At 47.1% G+C, this 14,062-nt stretch overlaps 5 protein-coding genes and 1 non-coding gene across 6 annotated transcripts; 4 read left to right on the top strand and 2 right to left on the bottom strand.

The window, feature by feature from the left end:
- Window positions 1–382: 382 nt before the first annotated feature.
- GGS22DRAFT_154798 (uncharacterized protein) lies at window positions 383–2,837 on the bottom strand. The gene is made up of 5 exons (XM_047960107.1): window positions 2,298–2,837; window positions 1,728–2,126; window positions 1,237–1,674; window positions 1,032–1,188; window positions 383–976 (listed from the first exon to the last, which is right to left on the bottom strand). Exons 1-5 carry the CDS (start codon window positions 2,307–2,309, stop codon window positions 720–722), a joined length of 1,263 nt encoding a protein of 420 aa, XP_047821842.1. The 5' UTR covers window positions 2,310–2,837; the 3' UTR covers window positions 383–719.
- Window positions 2,838–2,938: 101 nt separating this feature from the next.
- On the top strand, window positions 2,939–5,239 carry GGS22DRAFT_154797 (uncharacterized protein). Its single transcript, XM_047960106.1, has one exon. The coding sequence runs from the start codon at window positions 3,254–3,256 to the stop codon at window positions 4,907–4,909; it is 1,656 nt and encodes a 551-aa protein (XP_047821841.1). The 5' UTR covers window positions 2,939–3,253; the 3' UTR covers window positions 4,910–5,239.
- A 477-nt stretch (window positions 5,240–5,716) lies between these two features.
- GGS22DRAFT_154795 (uncharacterized protein) lies at window positions 5,717–8,495 on the top strand. The gene is made up of 5 exons (XM_047960105.1): window positions 5,717–6,317; window positions 6,417–6,560; window positions 6,618–6,960; window positions 7,020–8,004; window positions 8,090–8,495. Exons 1-5 carry the CDS (start codon window positions 6,204–6,206, stop codon window positions 8,130–8,132), a joined length of 1,629 nt encoding a protein of 542 aa, XP_047821840.1. The 5' UTR covers window positions 5,717–6,203; the 3' UTR covers window positions 8,133–8,495.
- Window positions 8,496–8,547: 52 nt separating this feature from the next.
- Window positions 8,548–11,800, bottom strand: GGS22DRAFT_154793 (voltage-gated potassium channel). Its single transcript, XM_047960104.1, has 4 exons — window positions 11,452–11,800; window positions 10,448–11,386; window positions 9,361–10,227; window positions 8,548–9,127 (listed from the first exon to the last, which is right to left on the bottom strand). Exons 1-4 carry the CDS (start codon window positions 11,568–11,570, stop codon window positions 8,659–8,661), a joined length of 2,394 nt encoding a protein of 797 aa, XP_047821839.1. The 5' UTR covers window positions 11,571–11,800; the 3' UTR covers window positions 8,548–8,658.
- Window positions 11,801–12,033: 233 nt separating this feature from the next.
- GGS22DRAFT_154788 (uncharacterized protein) lies at window positions 12,034–13,650 on the top strand. The gene is made up of 2 exons (XM_047960103.1): window positions 12,034–12,360; window positions 12,433–13,650. Exons 1-2 carry the CDS (start codon window positions 12,215–12,217, stop codon window positions 13,568–13,570), a joined length of 1,284 nt encoding a protein of 427 aa, XP_047821838.1. The 5' UTR covers window positions 12,034–12,214; the 3' UTR covers window positions 13,571–13,650.
- Window positions 13,651–13,880: 230 nt separating this feature from the next.
- Window positions 13,881–13,975, top strand: GGS22DRAFT_t31. The gene has a single exon. It is a non-coding gene; the product is annotated as a tRNA-Pro (tRNA).
- Window positions 13,976–14,062: the final 87 nt, after the last annotated feature.

The following is a 14,062-nucleotide window of genomic DNA, read 5'->3' as shown; positions in this document are numbered from 1 at the left end:
TAATCGTGAGATGAAGTAATGAAGGTTGCAATGCTGATAGGGAATGAAGAGGTAAGATATTTAGAAGCGCAATAACGACACGATTCACTCCAGTGTTCCCTCGAACGACTTCCGATGTCGAGCTCGCTCAGATTGGTTGATTGACGAGCAAACTCATTGATGCTCGAAGAACTTAATACCTATCCTATGATTGACCCACCTAAACGAGAGTGACATCCCTTGCGATTCAGTATTACGATCAATTCAGCCAGGAGAAGTAATATATCCTTATGAGGCAGGCTATCGGAACCGGGATATCATGTAGAGATGAGATGACATGTCGGGCTATAATTTGATCTTAACTGAGCATAGCCCATTCTGAACGACATGGGACCTTAAGGGCTAGCATATAAATGAGTTCAATTCGTTATAGACGTGATCATGATATCTTAAACGAAACGCTACAGATGAAGAGTAATGCGAAAGAAGGGCCTAACAAGACTTTCCATACCTAGGTATGTCATGACCTGGATCTCAAGAATCCATTTACATGAGGCGACGTAAACATCGGTTGTCTGGGATATCCCAATGATAGGGGTTAGAAAATGGATTAACTGAATCTTCAACTAAAACAAGGTATCTTCGTAATCCGCCGTTACATGATAAAACCCTCCATAGGAACAATCAATAAATGGCCTGGCCAGTACGTAACTTCACACCAGGACCGGGTTCAATGGTAACTACCATCGAGGTTCGCCGCTTTCTACCCTTGGTGTTATGACTGCATTCCTATCCGCGAAGGGGTCATTTTCATCTTCGTCCTCTTCTGAATCTGGTTCGGGAATTGTGTGCAACGAAATTGATGGTTTGGATGCGGCAGATGGTCGCGGGGGCGGTACAGGCCTGGGCGGGTTGCTTGGATTTATACTTAGTTGAGCCATCTCTGAAACAGGGCTTGTAGGAGGCGACATTGACTGTTGGTGTTTCTCCGTCGCCACTAGCATTTGTAAGCAATAAGAAAATATAGAAATCTCAGGTAATAATTAGCTTACTCCTATAAAGGTGCGCTTGCTCGGCTAACTCGTCCTCGGAATCACTATCAGCGTCGATCGATCGGTCCAGCTGCTCATATGTCATAAGGGCGACGACAAGTTCATCATTGGCATGGAGGAGACCACCAAGCCATGACTCATCTTCAACATGGTGAATCTACCAAGGTAAGTGAACGACCATAGGTATCATCCGTTGCAAACCTACATAGCGCAATATTCTCCTTCTCAGCTTTTTGCAAATTTCGAACCGGTCCAAGACAACGGGGTTTTCTGAGATCCGTTCTTGTTCTCGATTTATGCTCTGGAGAGAATTCATGAGGTTTGTGGCAGCAATCGAAGACTCCGCAACTGCAACCTTCATTGCATCCTTCTCGGCTTCAAGATTAAAGGCCTTATGCTTCTTCTTTCCCTTGTCCTTCTTCTTCTTATCCTTAGAGGAAGTAGAGAAGAAACTAGAGCTTGATGGCGACTTGACGTGACCGAGCGACGGGGCAGTTGGGGTAGACTGTACCGAAGAGGAAGCTACAGATCGAGGGCTTCGACGCCCTTCAGCCTCTTCTTCAGAATCGCGGAAAGGATCCTCTGTTTCGCGAAGGACTTTAGATTGTGCTTGAGTGACAACTTGTTTACGTCGTGGGAGTTCCTAGGTAGTTTAATTAGATCTTATGGTCCCTTATCCAAAAGGAGCTCCCTTACCCTATATAGCATGGCAATTCTTTCAAGGCCCGGGGTACTCTTGTATTCAGAAGCCCAACTTCTAAATAACTCGGAGCACTTCTTCTTGACATCAGGATCTGATAGATCCGAAGTACCGCAAACTCGTAAGCGTTCAAGAAGTGGTTCGTCAATAAAAGTTCGCTGGAAGCGCGGACCGGCATTCTGAATTAAACCGTCAAGAAGCACAAGAGACCGTATCTGCCTATGGACACTACCATACTTCAACTTCTTCCTCAGGGCACGAGCAGCCTCTGCAGGACCGGAACCTTGCAGCTTGATAACCTCGACTAGGTCGGGGATACCACTAAGGTCATCCTCTTCAAACTGTTCGCTGGTGAGGCGCTCAACTGTCACCGTAACAGCCGAATATGGTTTTTTCTAATATTGGAGATGTTAATATTGCTCTTATATGAATACAAGGGATCTGCTCTATAGTGCAATGCATCGATATGAACTTCAGTGAGTAGATATGAAAATAGTTATTATAATGCATAGGAACGCAGTGGTCTAACATCAACCAGGACGTTGAAGCTTGCGCGCGAAACTCACCTGAGAGAACATGTTCGCGGGTGGCACCTAGCTGGGATGACGTTATGGCGCTCTGACGTCAAAGAAGTAAGTAGATTCGAAAAGATTGGGGGCCTGGAAGAATCGTAGGCCGTTAAATGAGCTTTTAGAAGTTCGCGATCATATGTGACAATGCCAAAGCCTTATGATGGTCTAATGAATATGAAAGGGGCGTAGCCTTTAGTTTCGACAAGGCTTCTGTGAATAGATCAGAGCTGAATCATCCGCCTGTGATCCTACACGTAACCTAGGGCTGACTCGATTTCCTTAACAGGGAACTTCGGAGCCTCTTCGCAGTATGCAATGACTAGTGTGCTGTATTCGGCCCTGGCAAGATGGCTCTATCTGACTTATTCTAGAAGAATAGAATTTCGATCGACAGATTACTCGGACGAGATGAACGAAAGTACCGCCGGCGATTTAGGTAAGATATGTAAGATGGGTATTAAGCCAGTTTGTGAGACTCAAGCTGACGACGTCAATTCGAGCATTAGGTTGGAAACTGTTGATTGCCGGCTGTTGACTGGGGGCGGGGTGAGATAATTAATCGTGTTACAGTGGTGGCGCCCTTCTTTTAAATGAATTACCTAAACTAGTGGCTCCCGTGGTCCCCCATCGGAAATATCGATCTATCGAGGCTTCCTTGTTTTAGAAACTGCCTTCAAGATAATTCCCAGTTATTATAGGAGCCGTGGGAGCAACTTCCCTATTCGAACATCTATAAATACTTCAATCGCCCAATCTTACGTAGCTTCAACCTTATTTTAGCTACTAGTATTGCCTAAACAGTACCTAGTAGTTGAAATACAATTAGACCCGCAAGCGAATACTAATCTCTTTCATCCATCTTCTTACTTTCTCACTATGGAATATCCTCATTTGCGTGCGAATGGTTTCACGCTAGGAATTCTCGAAACGGAAACCTGGATTTCTTCATAATGCAAGACTACAATCAGCCAAACAGTCGATCCTGTTCGCACCCGAAAAACCCACCACAGGAGACTGTAGACACCGAGGATGAAAGCCTAGTCCTCGCTTCACAAGGAGAGCTCATCCAAAAGTTTGATTCTTGCGATGGAGAATTTGATCCCATTCCCTTAGCACATCCTAGCAATATGTTTACGCCGATTAATGACGGAGAGTCTTCGCTGTTCGAAACAACTACTGACTCCTCCATGCATTCCGACCTGGTCTTCGCTGTCGATGAACAGACGCACATTCGCTCTTCAGAAAGTTCAACTTCAAAACGTCAAACCCACGGTTCTAAGCATGGTTTAATGACGCATGAAGAGACTCGGGATGCGAAGCGTTCTAGACGCCAATTGCCTCTTCTTGCTACACCGTCATCCAGCCCTTTCCAAACCCTTAGAGTCACGAAAGCTAGACGCGTGGGCAACAATGTTTCTCTCTTCAAGCCTGCAGAAGAAACAGTTATAGATCACGACGATTGTCATGACTTAGTCACTGATTCCCAATTTCCGCAAGGATGGACCGTAGTGGATCCACTGACTCCGTTTCCTACTCGGAGACAACAAGGAGTAAAGGGCCGGCTCAATAATAAATCTGTAGCCGACTCAGCAAACAATTCAGACGTAATGGGCAATCACCGTTTGACGGTAAGTAGTTCAAATATTGGCGGCTGTACTGATTTTAGAGACGAATACCCCCTAGACGATGGTCTGGTGGAGGAAGATATGACATGCCTTCTCGATACGGCTCTGGGAAATGTCCAAGAGACACATATACCTCCCTCTAGTGTCACCCAAGCATGGGATCGCGATTCTAGATCGGCTGTTGAGTATGACCCGACTTTACAGCATTCATCACCTTTTTCGTCCTCCGAGAGAGCGAAAGGTTCGCAGCCCATGAGCGTGACTGGGGGGCTTCACAATGGCGAAGAGGATCTTCTTGACGATGACGTCGACTGGAATACTGTGTATGCTATAACGAATACAATTCCGAAAGATTTGTCGGATGTGGGTCCTCAAGATGCAGTCCGCCCATCGCCACCAGGTAAAACCACTCATATGGAGAAACCTATTGAGAAAACCCTTCGTATCAATGAAAGAATGCCTATGAAGCCGTTTGTTCGGCCCGCTTTTCCTGAAAAGATTCGCGATCGTTCTACAGTCTCGGGGTTGTCCTCAGACATTGTGTTGCGGACTTGCTTTCGAATAGGAGAGATGGTCAACCAAGCTGCGCATTGCCTAGGCCATCGACAAGAGGCAGTCTTCGAATTGTACGCGAGAGTCAATTACTCGAACCGAGAGAGCCTTCAAAGAAGACAGCACTTTCAATTCATCGACCTTTTCAAGGACCAACTACCATACCCTGCGGGAGTCCTCACGAACTGGAGAGTTGGTAGTCAACTAGATCGCCTCAGCTCGGCGTTTCTAAATGTGAGTGCCGAGCCAAAAATTTGTCGCTGTGTATGTAAGCCGATAAGAGACCCAAAGACTGCAATCGGCCTGAGTCTTGTTGTTCTCGCTATTGGGGAGAGCGACTGGACGCAAATTGAATGGGCAAAACAGATAGTCTGTGGGGGTGACAAAACTACTGAGAATGCACTAGAAGGTGGGCTGATGGATGGATGATAGGTATCCATATTATACGGGCTGGTACAGTAGTATCTGAGTGCTGGCCGGTTTGCTATGAGGCGTGTGGGGGTGAGCTTTACAGATGTCGTACAGAACATCAGTTAAGTAATTGATGTATCTAATACGAAACCGTCCACTCATATGGCTATATACGAGATAGATCGATTGCTGACAAGACTCAAATAAAAGAGCTACATATTGCTGATTCTCCGTCGTATATGATTCAATATAAAAGCGTGGCGTAGAAGAGAGAGGAGAGAGGGGAAGAAAGGAATAGAAATTCGTTACTTGCCGTCTTGCTTCTTTAGATCTGCCACAAAATTAAAAGGCGCGAATTTTACAGGTATCTTTACGAAATTATTCTTACTACGAATATCTAGGACTGGCGGAGTACGAAACTGCACATAGTGGTGACACAGACCGCATCGTGGCGCTTCGGGTCGGGGTTCAATAATAGGGGGTACGTACTTGGTATGATAATTCAAAGTGGTTTCGAATATTCTTGGTTTTATTAGAAGACTCCAGTCGAATGAAACAATCATGGGAGGTACGTAATTACCTGATGAATCTGACGGTCATACTCTATTAACTTGGATGTGTGAGGCAGGTTTGCGAAAATGATGTATTTCGGGAGTGTTGTACATACATACATAGTAGATACATAGATACCTGGATATGCTGCTGAAAATAGGTGGATACTGGTTGGTTGGATGAGATGTTCCGTTCTCCGGTTCTGCCCCCGCCCCTGCCCCTTACGTCGAAGGGTATTTCTGAACTCTCTTGACTCCCATCACGTGTTTGACTCCACATCTCCATCTCCACAAGTCCCTATTACCTAAATCGCGAGCTCCATTTGGGCTCGGAAGTTCTACCGACACCTCAACCTTTTTTTATATGACAGCAAAATCGGGGAAGCATTTATCGTTTTCTCAATCTCAATCGTCTCACAATCGCAATCGTAATCGGGCGACGTTTGAATTGCGATAAAGCTTCATGTGAAATAAATGGGAGCTATTTTTTCTTGCTCCTCCTAGTCTCGACTCCGGTTGACTCTTCAAGTCTTGAGCATAAGATCTCGGCATTTCTTCCGACGTCCTAGGGTCCCTGTCATTCACCTCTCACTTGTCAATTTTGGGCTGTTACATTAACGCTGAAATCTCATCAGAACCATTCGCGAGATCGTGAATTGAACTAGCACTAATTGAAGATCGCCCATCTCGAATTGGAGGCTCGCCTTTTTTTTTTTCTTAGATACGACCGCTACGTTGGATTGCCACCACCTTTAGGGCGCATGGGATCCTCAATGATGTTAAACGGGTCAGATCCCACTGCTTTTACAGCAGACGCATCAAGTCGACTTAATCATTATTTCCAAGTTGATAAGGAGAGGCAAACTTTCATCCACGTACGTATCCAATCGGAATTACTCATCTTTTTATGGCTAATATCATACCTCCGTATGACCCGTCCACGGTTTCTCGGTTTGCTAACACGGACTCGTTAGAATATCCTCGAAAGAGTCGAGGCTGATGCTAAGAAGATTAATGAACTCGAACTAGACCTAGAAGATCAAAAGACTTCTCGGGCTAATTACCAATCAAAGGCTATTAATCTTGAGAATGAAGTGCGAAGACTCGCGCAACAGCTTGTTCGTCCCACCTTCTGGTCTCTGAGATGTGCTTGTTTTTGCTAATACTTGCAATAGGATAAGGATTCATTCGTGGTTGTGCTTATTGATGGCGATGGGGCTAAGTTTGCAGACGAATATCTGCGTGACCCCGTTGCAGGGGCTGAGAGAGCTGCGATAAAACTGAAGCAAGCTGTCCGCGAGAGTCTTAGAGACACAGGAGCCGACCTGGAAGACATTCCTATTCTTGTTCGAGTCTATGCAAACCTGATGGACTTGTCTAAGTCATTACGCTTGTCTCGAGTTATTGATTATGACGACGACATGCGCTTGTTCGCAGAGCGTTTCACCAACAGTCGTGCGGAATTTGACTTCGTTAATGTCGGCAAAGGCAAAGAGAACGCGGACTCTAAGATTAGACGTAAGATCTTGATCATAATGTCGTCGTTCTACCTTCAAAGTTGCTCACGTGGGTTTTAGGTATGCTTAACCACTACTACAGAAATATCCAGTGCAAGAAAATATTCCTTGCTGGATGTTGTCATGATAATGGTTATCTACACGATCTTCGCGACTATACGGGGGCCGTCGATAATAGACTCGTGCTTCTAGAGACTACGCATGCCGAGCCTGGTTTTAGGTCTCTTGGCTTTCCTATCTTACGTTTCGATGAGGTTTTTAGGTCAGAACCCTTGGGGAATGAGACAAAGCATATTCTTCCGACTATGCCTCCTAGACCTCGTTCACCCGTGCAGCCTTCTCCTGGACCGGGTCCGATTGCTCGGCCTACGCAGCCTGCGCCGCCTACGCAGCCTACGCCGAAGCAGACTATGGTCGTCTCGCCTATACAAGAGCAACGACAATCTCCCGCACCTACATCTACTCCGGTGTCTGTTAGCACATCGTCGCCAATACTACCTTCTTCTACACCTGAGCAACAACCTAATCAGCCACCTCGCACGTCGAGTGTAATTAGCTCTGGAAATGGCGGTACCTCGATCAGCTACGCAACGGCAGGCGGTGTCAACGACCTTCAAAATGTCACGGTTAAAGCACCCAAACCAAAGAAACAGCCAAGGGTTTTATTTTATAATATGGATAACTACCGTATTGATTCGCCCACGCAGCATCCACCTAGGACCCCTGCGCAATCGTCTTACCAGGCGAAATTCCAGGCCATCAAGCCATCCGTTTTCTGTAACGACTTTTACCTCAAGGGTCGCTGTAAGTGGGGCCTCAGTTGCGACAAGACCCACGACGCTGAGTTAACCGGACCGGAACTTGCCATTCACCGCTACAAAGCTCGAACTAGCTTATGCCCGGCCGGTCCATATTGCGTCGACTACGACTGCTATTTGTCCCATCACTGCCCTCGAGCGCCTTGTACTCGTGGAGATATGTGCCCGTTCTATGATACCGAAAAGTGGGGAGATTTGCATCTGACTAAGGACCAACTCCAACCCGCGTAAGTTATACCCCTGAAGACTCCCGGACGGGTCCGGATGCCGGTAGTTGTTAGGTCTCATTTCATGCTGACGTTTAATTTATAGGACTCGGTGGACGGAGGGCATTGATCTTCCCGAGCATATCTAACCTAAGCATCTTAGGCGACGGAGACGCGAAAAAACGACATCTTAATCGGTTTTCGTTTTTACTGTTATGTTAAAATTTAAAATACAAGAGAACAGAAAAGGGTGGAAATCTGTTCTAGTAAAGTGTAGGGGTCGGCTATTGTGGCTTGAGATATATATATTTTTGGGGGATCTGTACTCCCTTTTTTTTCACCCCCCTGAACAGAGAAGAAACATGGGCTGGGGGGTTAGATAGGATGATGTTGGGGTTTTTACGAGGAACTACGATATGACCCCATGGTCAGTTCTCTTTATCGGCTAGCTGGGTAGCTACGCCGCTTATTACAAATTGGCAAACCCTGAATTAAACGCTCATTTACATTTACCTACCCGCCTCCTTACCTACCTGCGTATCTGTTGTGTTTGAGGCCTAAACCGTGCTATGTCACCGACGTAGACTAACACTTAGGACTTAGGACTAGTATATTACTAGGGGTATCGCATATTTAATTACCTACCTACCTACCTACCTACTCTACACACCAGTCCTAATCACCCTCACGCAAATGCGATCCCAGAAACGGCCCCGGGACCTTCTCCTCGTTCTGCCGCTCCTCCTCCTCAACCCCTCTTAACGCGTCCTGGCCCGCCTCCTCTTTCACCAGAGTCTGCAGCTCCTCCCTGAGCTTCTGCTCCAGCTTATCCAGGATCCACTCCGCCTCCTCGCGGGTGTCCATCAGCGGACTGCGGTGTCCGACCCAGCTCCACTTAGGCGGCTTGTCTTCCGCGCCGGAACCGCTGTTCCCTTGCTCGTCGCTGCTGCTGCTGTTGTTCTCGGAGGACTGGTTGATGTCTCTGTGGAGACGGACGCGGGGGTGCAGGTGAGGGTGAACGTGGGGGTGTGGGTGGAGGTGGGAGTGCGAGTGTTGACCGTGCGGGTGAGGCGGTCGTCGCTCGGGCCGCCGGTGGTTTTCGGCGTTGCCTTCGTCTTCGCCTATGAGTCTTAGATACCACGCCCTAGATAAATACCATCGTATTAGCAGCGCCGACTGGTTAATCAACTAAACTACCTTGATTATCCCGTATGTAGATATGTATGTACGTCCTGGTTTAGAATGGGGTGGAAGGCTGTGGATGATATGGTACATAGTACATAGGACGTTCTACGGGAGGCGGAAAAAAACGTCGACGCCTTGTGGCGTGGCGGGGTCGTTGAGGGGTAGGACCTATCGGGGGGCCGGGCTACTCACCACTCCTTAAAAGTGTACTCGCGCGGCGGCGAGTGCCGGAGGTGCTTAGTCACGCGCGAGATTTCGTCGATCAGGACGAGGTGGTACTCGGCGCGGGTTTTGGGGAGCTCGGTCGGTAGGCTCTCTCTAGCTATCGAGGGGGCTCGGCTGTGGGATATCGATCTTGATCGTGATTCGTTTCCAGTAGGTGATGGTTTTGGTGGTGATTCTTCGTCCGCGAAACGGATCGTAGGTACCGATGTTGGTCCTGGTTCTGCTTCTCCTTTCTCGGCGTCCTTGTCGGCTATACGAGTACTTTCTGCGTTATTTACTTCGGTCGTATCGGAAGAACGCCCACGATCGTTCTCTTCCTCATCGTCATCGTCATCTTCCTCGCCACCTACGTCATCGTCTTCATCCTCATCATGATCTGTGTGCTCGTTGGCCGCTCCGAGGAATCCGGGAGCGGTTTCTTCGATATCGGTGTCCATGAACAAAACCCCGCACGATAGTTTCTTTAACACTTGTTTCATTTCCTTCTTAAAGCCATGCTCTCCTGGCAAAATCGTGATATTTCCGAGTATAAGGGTGCCATCTTTTACACCTTTCACGATAGTGTCCCCTGCATTCGATATAAGAACGGTCATCGTAGGTAGGGCAAGCAGAGACCAAAAGACGAAGAAAGTCTTGGCTGAATTTGACACTGGGGTGAGATCACCATATCCAATCGTCGTCAAGGCCGTGAAGGCAAAGTAGAAGCCATCGAAATAAGACCATCCTTGATAAGGGGCCTCACATTCTTGGAAGATTTTAGCACCTACAAGCCAAAGCAATATCCAGGTAGTTGAAGACACTGCCATTGCAGTCCAGCGCTCTCGTTTTGAAGCTCTATCCACATATTAGTTTCTAACTACCAGGTAGTAAATTTTACTATCTGGAGAGACCTAGGTAGATATCAAAAAGGGTTGATGATTATTAAAGCCCCCATGATCTATAGCCCCTATTGTGGAGACAGCATAGATGCAAACAAAGAATTGGTACTTACTACCCACTGTTAGTATATGATTAGGAAATCCCGCGACCAGATGTGGATCCCTCCGTACGTACCTGCCGTTGAATCTTTCGCATTAATTGGAATTCTTTCTGTCGACGTTCGAATTCGGTCCAATGAGCTCTTGAAGACGCATCTAAGCCCTCACCGTCCACTGGATTGAGCATACCGGCGTTTCCCTTCTTTAACATGCGCCGAATCGATAGACGTCGCTGCCGTTCTAACATTCGTGCGTCGAGTCTGTGTTTGCCGCGATCAAGGATCATACTTCGAATAGACCCAATCACGAGACCAAGGCTGATCACACCGATCAGAGCATACGGAACGAGAAGGCCGCGGCCAAGTCTTGTCTGAGGAGATATTTCGCCAAACCCTACGGTGAAAAGCGTGACGTCGGCCCAATATACGGAATCGAGATAATTCCAACCCTCGATCGTGGAGAAGATCAAAGCGCCGACAAGAAGGTACATTAGAAAGAGGATAGTCTGAAGCATAAGTGTCCTCTGGCTAGTCGTCAAATCAAAATCCTTACTATAGTGGCCGTTCTCTGCGCCCCAGACAGTGATAACCATGAGAGAGGCGACTATAAAATAGATGATAGCTGCGTACATGCCGTAATAGAAGGCTTGAGACCAGACGTATTCAATCTCAGGTTGGATTTCTAGCGGTCCGGTTGCGGTAGCGCACAGAGCGACGAGACAGATTGCTGATATATACCAGCCAGCTATGGTAATGGGCTGGGCGATAGAGAATCGCACTCTCTTGGTCATGTTCAGTAAGAGGAACACGTTGGCGACCAAAGCGATTACTAGCTGGACGGCGTTCACAGCCAATAGCCATGGTGGATCTTCAACATATACTGCTTTGGTGACATCGGATCCTGGTAGAATATGCTGTCTCCAATTTCTCACAAGAGCGCATATACTGAAAGCTGAAGCTACCGGACCAAGCGTACCAGCTATCATGGGGAACGCGGCCGAAGCAAACCACCAACGACTATTGTATCAAATTGGTCAGCATGATGCAGTATTCGGTGAGTATAGGTAACATTGGCGCCTCACCTGGGATCAAGATATATCTGATCGTCCATGGCGCCATGTTGGGCGACCTTTTCGTGATGAACGCCATCGACGACCTGTGCTTGTTCGTCGATGTTATTACCGAGGTCTGCATCATCCATCTCTATTTTATAAATAGCCGTTCATACTTAGGTTCCAAAGTGAATTATAGGATCGCGGAGAGGTCGGCAAAGACTTTCGAACTGATCCATGCCCTTGCTTTTCTACCTCGGTAATTAGTCTAAAAGTCGTATAGCTTAATAAGATGCTAATTAGTATTATACAAGAGAGTATTAGAGGTCTTGGCTTCGATTGCCATGGTTGAGATATAAAGAAGCAGAATATAAAATGTGTATATAAATATGAAGGATAGACAAATACAAAGGAGGGTCAGGCGATAGAAGATTTAATGTGACATGACGTCGCTTGGCATTGGATCGCGGAGCTAATGAGCACCGTAGTGTCCGATCTACTAGGACAGGGGTGTAACGACCTAGTGGAATGCCACATGATTGGTCTAGCCAGATCACTAAAGACGCTAAAGAATTCTAATACTGCCAATCTCATGAATCAATCCGAATCCATCCCACCTTCATTTTTTATCGCTCGACGCGTCAATATTTGGCTTCTGTTATTAACATATATGATCGCATATAGTCACGTGTTTTATAGAGATTCATTTTTCACTATTCCTTTTCTCTACCTAATACGATAACTTATTTCGAACCGATGCTTCGTGAGGAGGAAGCCCTACGGTAGAGGGAAGATGAGAAGATGGATCCCGACTAGAGGTTCAGTATTTTCAGGCCTTCGCGGCCGAAACTTAAGTGGCTTAAGATGCTTTAGCATCGCTGTCAATAATGTAGAGCGAGTGAGTTTTCGCACCGGCTCTTCGGGCTTTGCTACTATTGAGTAAGTAGCCATAAGATATATACGCAATCCTACTCTTCTGCTCTTATTTCTAATTTATAAATGAGTGATCAGTCTACATAACATTGCCAAAGTGCCATCACCAGGCCCTTTATTGATATATTTACCACCATACTCAACAGCCTTTTCAGACAGGCCTGCAGAATTGCCAAGATTTATCCAGAGATGGCCAACTGCAGTAATAAACTACCGTTGGGTTGGCTACCCCCCTTCCGAGGATACAGCTACACATTCTTCAAAATCCGATACGGACCCAGCAGAGAATGAAGATGAGGATGAAATGTCTCATCTCGCTTGGCCATCACCCATCCACGACACAGCAAGGGCGTATGAGTGGATCGTAGAGAATCTCGGCCCAGCAAACTACACACGTCGGGATATATACGTTTACGGCTCTTATCTCGGCGCCTCACTAGCAGTATCGTTAACCCTTACAGAAACCCATCCCCACGCGCGGATGGGTATTCGAGGATGTGTCGCCTACAACGGGATATATAACTGGACTACATTTCTCCCTGACCACCGAATCAATGAGAAGCCACAGCACCAATCGCGGAATATACTCGAAGAGATTCTCGGCCACCCAGCCGAGGACCCCGAATTCCAAGAGCTGAAGCAGCACAGGGAAGCACTGTTCACAAAACCCGGTTACCTCTTCGATCCCTTCGCGAGTCCCTGCCTGTTCTTCCACACACCAGGAATTTTCGTGCCGCCAGATTTCAACTCAACGGCTCTCTCACCGGCGGAATTGCTTCCGGAAGATCTTGCCCTGCTACCGGACGATGCGCCGGAACTATTCATGCCCACGAAATCGCCGAGGAAAAGCACGCTTATATTCCCACCCAGGAAGTCGACGTTAAAAATCCCCGAGGCGCTACTACTGCATTCCTCGCCCCCTCAGATGCCACCCTCGCTTTGGAGGCGACGGCAGAGGCGCAAGAAGATCGCACAGAACAATTTTAGGACTCAAGCCGAAGATCTCGCCGGCTTGATGCGTCGCAGTATCGATAAGGTCGAGCTGAAGGAACGCTCTAGGTGGGATGAAAGCGACAGCTGGGACGAAGAGGCTGCTAGGAGAGTTCAGCTTCAGAACGTGGGGTTAGGCAAGGGTGGTTTCGAGCTCGATAGCAAGGGGGAGGAATTGGCTGCTGCTTGGCTGGAGGATCACATGGGAAATCCGTATTCCAAGTAACTTTGTATTTTGACTATACAATATGAGGAATCTATACCACTCAATACTGTATCTACATCAACTTAATGATCTCCTATTCCCCAAACCATTATCAAATGATTTCTTCCAATGCACAATAACCTTTTCAATCCGTCCCAAGCTCCCCCTCCCCACTAATTATGTGCCCCCACCTCCGGACATCACAAGCCTGCAGCTATTCCGAATTGGTAACCAGTTCCAGTTTTCGCACTGTCTCGCCAAGACCAAATGATCGGCAATGCATTTGACACTGGCAATATAGTCCACCTTAAAGCGACGTTTCATCATCCAGGGCTTGATGGTCTAGTGGTAGGATTCTCGCTTTGGGATCATGAATACATGGTACAAGCCTGCGAGAGGTCCCGGGTTCAATCCCCGGTCAAGCCCTTCTTTTTCGACATTTATCATATTCATTCATGTATTTGGAGATCGTCGCTTTCTTTTTTATTTTATTATTTTTTTCTGTCCAAACAT

This window comes from Annulohypoxylon maeteangense (assembly GCF_022496945.1).
Source record: "Annulohypoxylon maeteangense strain CBS 123835 unplaced genomic scaffold GGS22scaffold_3, whole genome shotgun sequence".
NCBI classification, from domain to species: domain Eukaryota; kingdom Fungi; phylum Ascomycota; class Sordariomycetes; order Xylariales; family Hypoxylaceae; genus Annulohypoxylon; species Annulohypoxylon maeteangense.
This window is presented reverse-complemented; position numbering and strand designations above follow the sequence as displayed.

Coding starts and splice junctions, on each gene's coding strand:
- GGS22DRAFT_154793 (XM_047960104.1), bottom strand. CDS start 11,570: ATGGATGATGCAGACCTCGGTAATAACATCGACGAACAAGCACAGGTC. Junction 11,387..11,451: donor CAGATATATCTTGATCCCAG/GTGAGGCGCCAA, acceptor TTGATACAATAG/TCGTTGGTGGTTTGCTTCGG. Junction 9,128..9,360: donor GAGTACACTTTTAAGGAGTG/GTGAGTAGCCCG, acceptor GTATTTATCTAG/GGCGTGGTATCTAAGACTCA.
- GGS22DRAFT_154798 (XM_047960107.1), bottom strand. Junction 1,675..1,727: donor GAATTGCCATGCTATATAGG/GTAAGGGAGCTC, acceptor TAAACTACCTAG/GAACTCCCACGACGTAAACA. Junction 977..1,031: donor GCAAGCGCACCTTTATAGGA/GTAAGCTAATTA, acceptor TACAAATGCTAG/TGGCGACGGAGAAACACCAA.
- GGS22DRAFT_154797 (XM_047960106.1), top strand. CDS start 3,254: ATGCAAGACTACAATCAGCCAAACAGTCGATCCTGTTCGCACCCGAAA.
- GGS22DRAFT_154788 (XM_047960103.1), top strand. CDS start 12,215: ATGAGAAGATGGATCCCGACTAGAGGTTCAGTATTTTCAGGCCTTCGC. Junction 12,361..12,432: donor TCGGGCTTTGCTACTATTGA/GTAAGTAGCCAT, acceptor ATGAGTGATCAG/TCTACATAACATTGCCAAAG.
- GGS22DRAFT_154795 (XM_047960105.1), top strand. CDS start 6,204: ATGGGATCCTCAATGATGTTAAACGGGTCAGATCCCACTGCTTTTACA. Junction 6,318..6,416: donor AGAGGCAAACTTTCATCCAC/GTACGTATCCAA, acceptor CGGACTCGTTAG/AATATCCTCGAAAGAGTCGA. Junction 6,961..7,019: donor CGCGGACTCTAAGATTAGAC/GTAAGATCTTGA, acceptor CGTGGGTTTTAG/GTATGCTTAACCACTACTAC.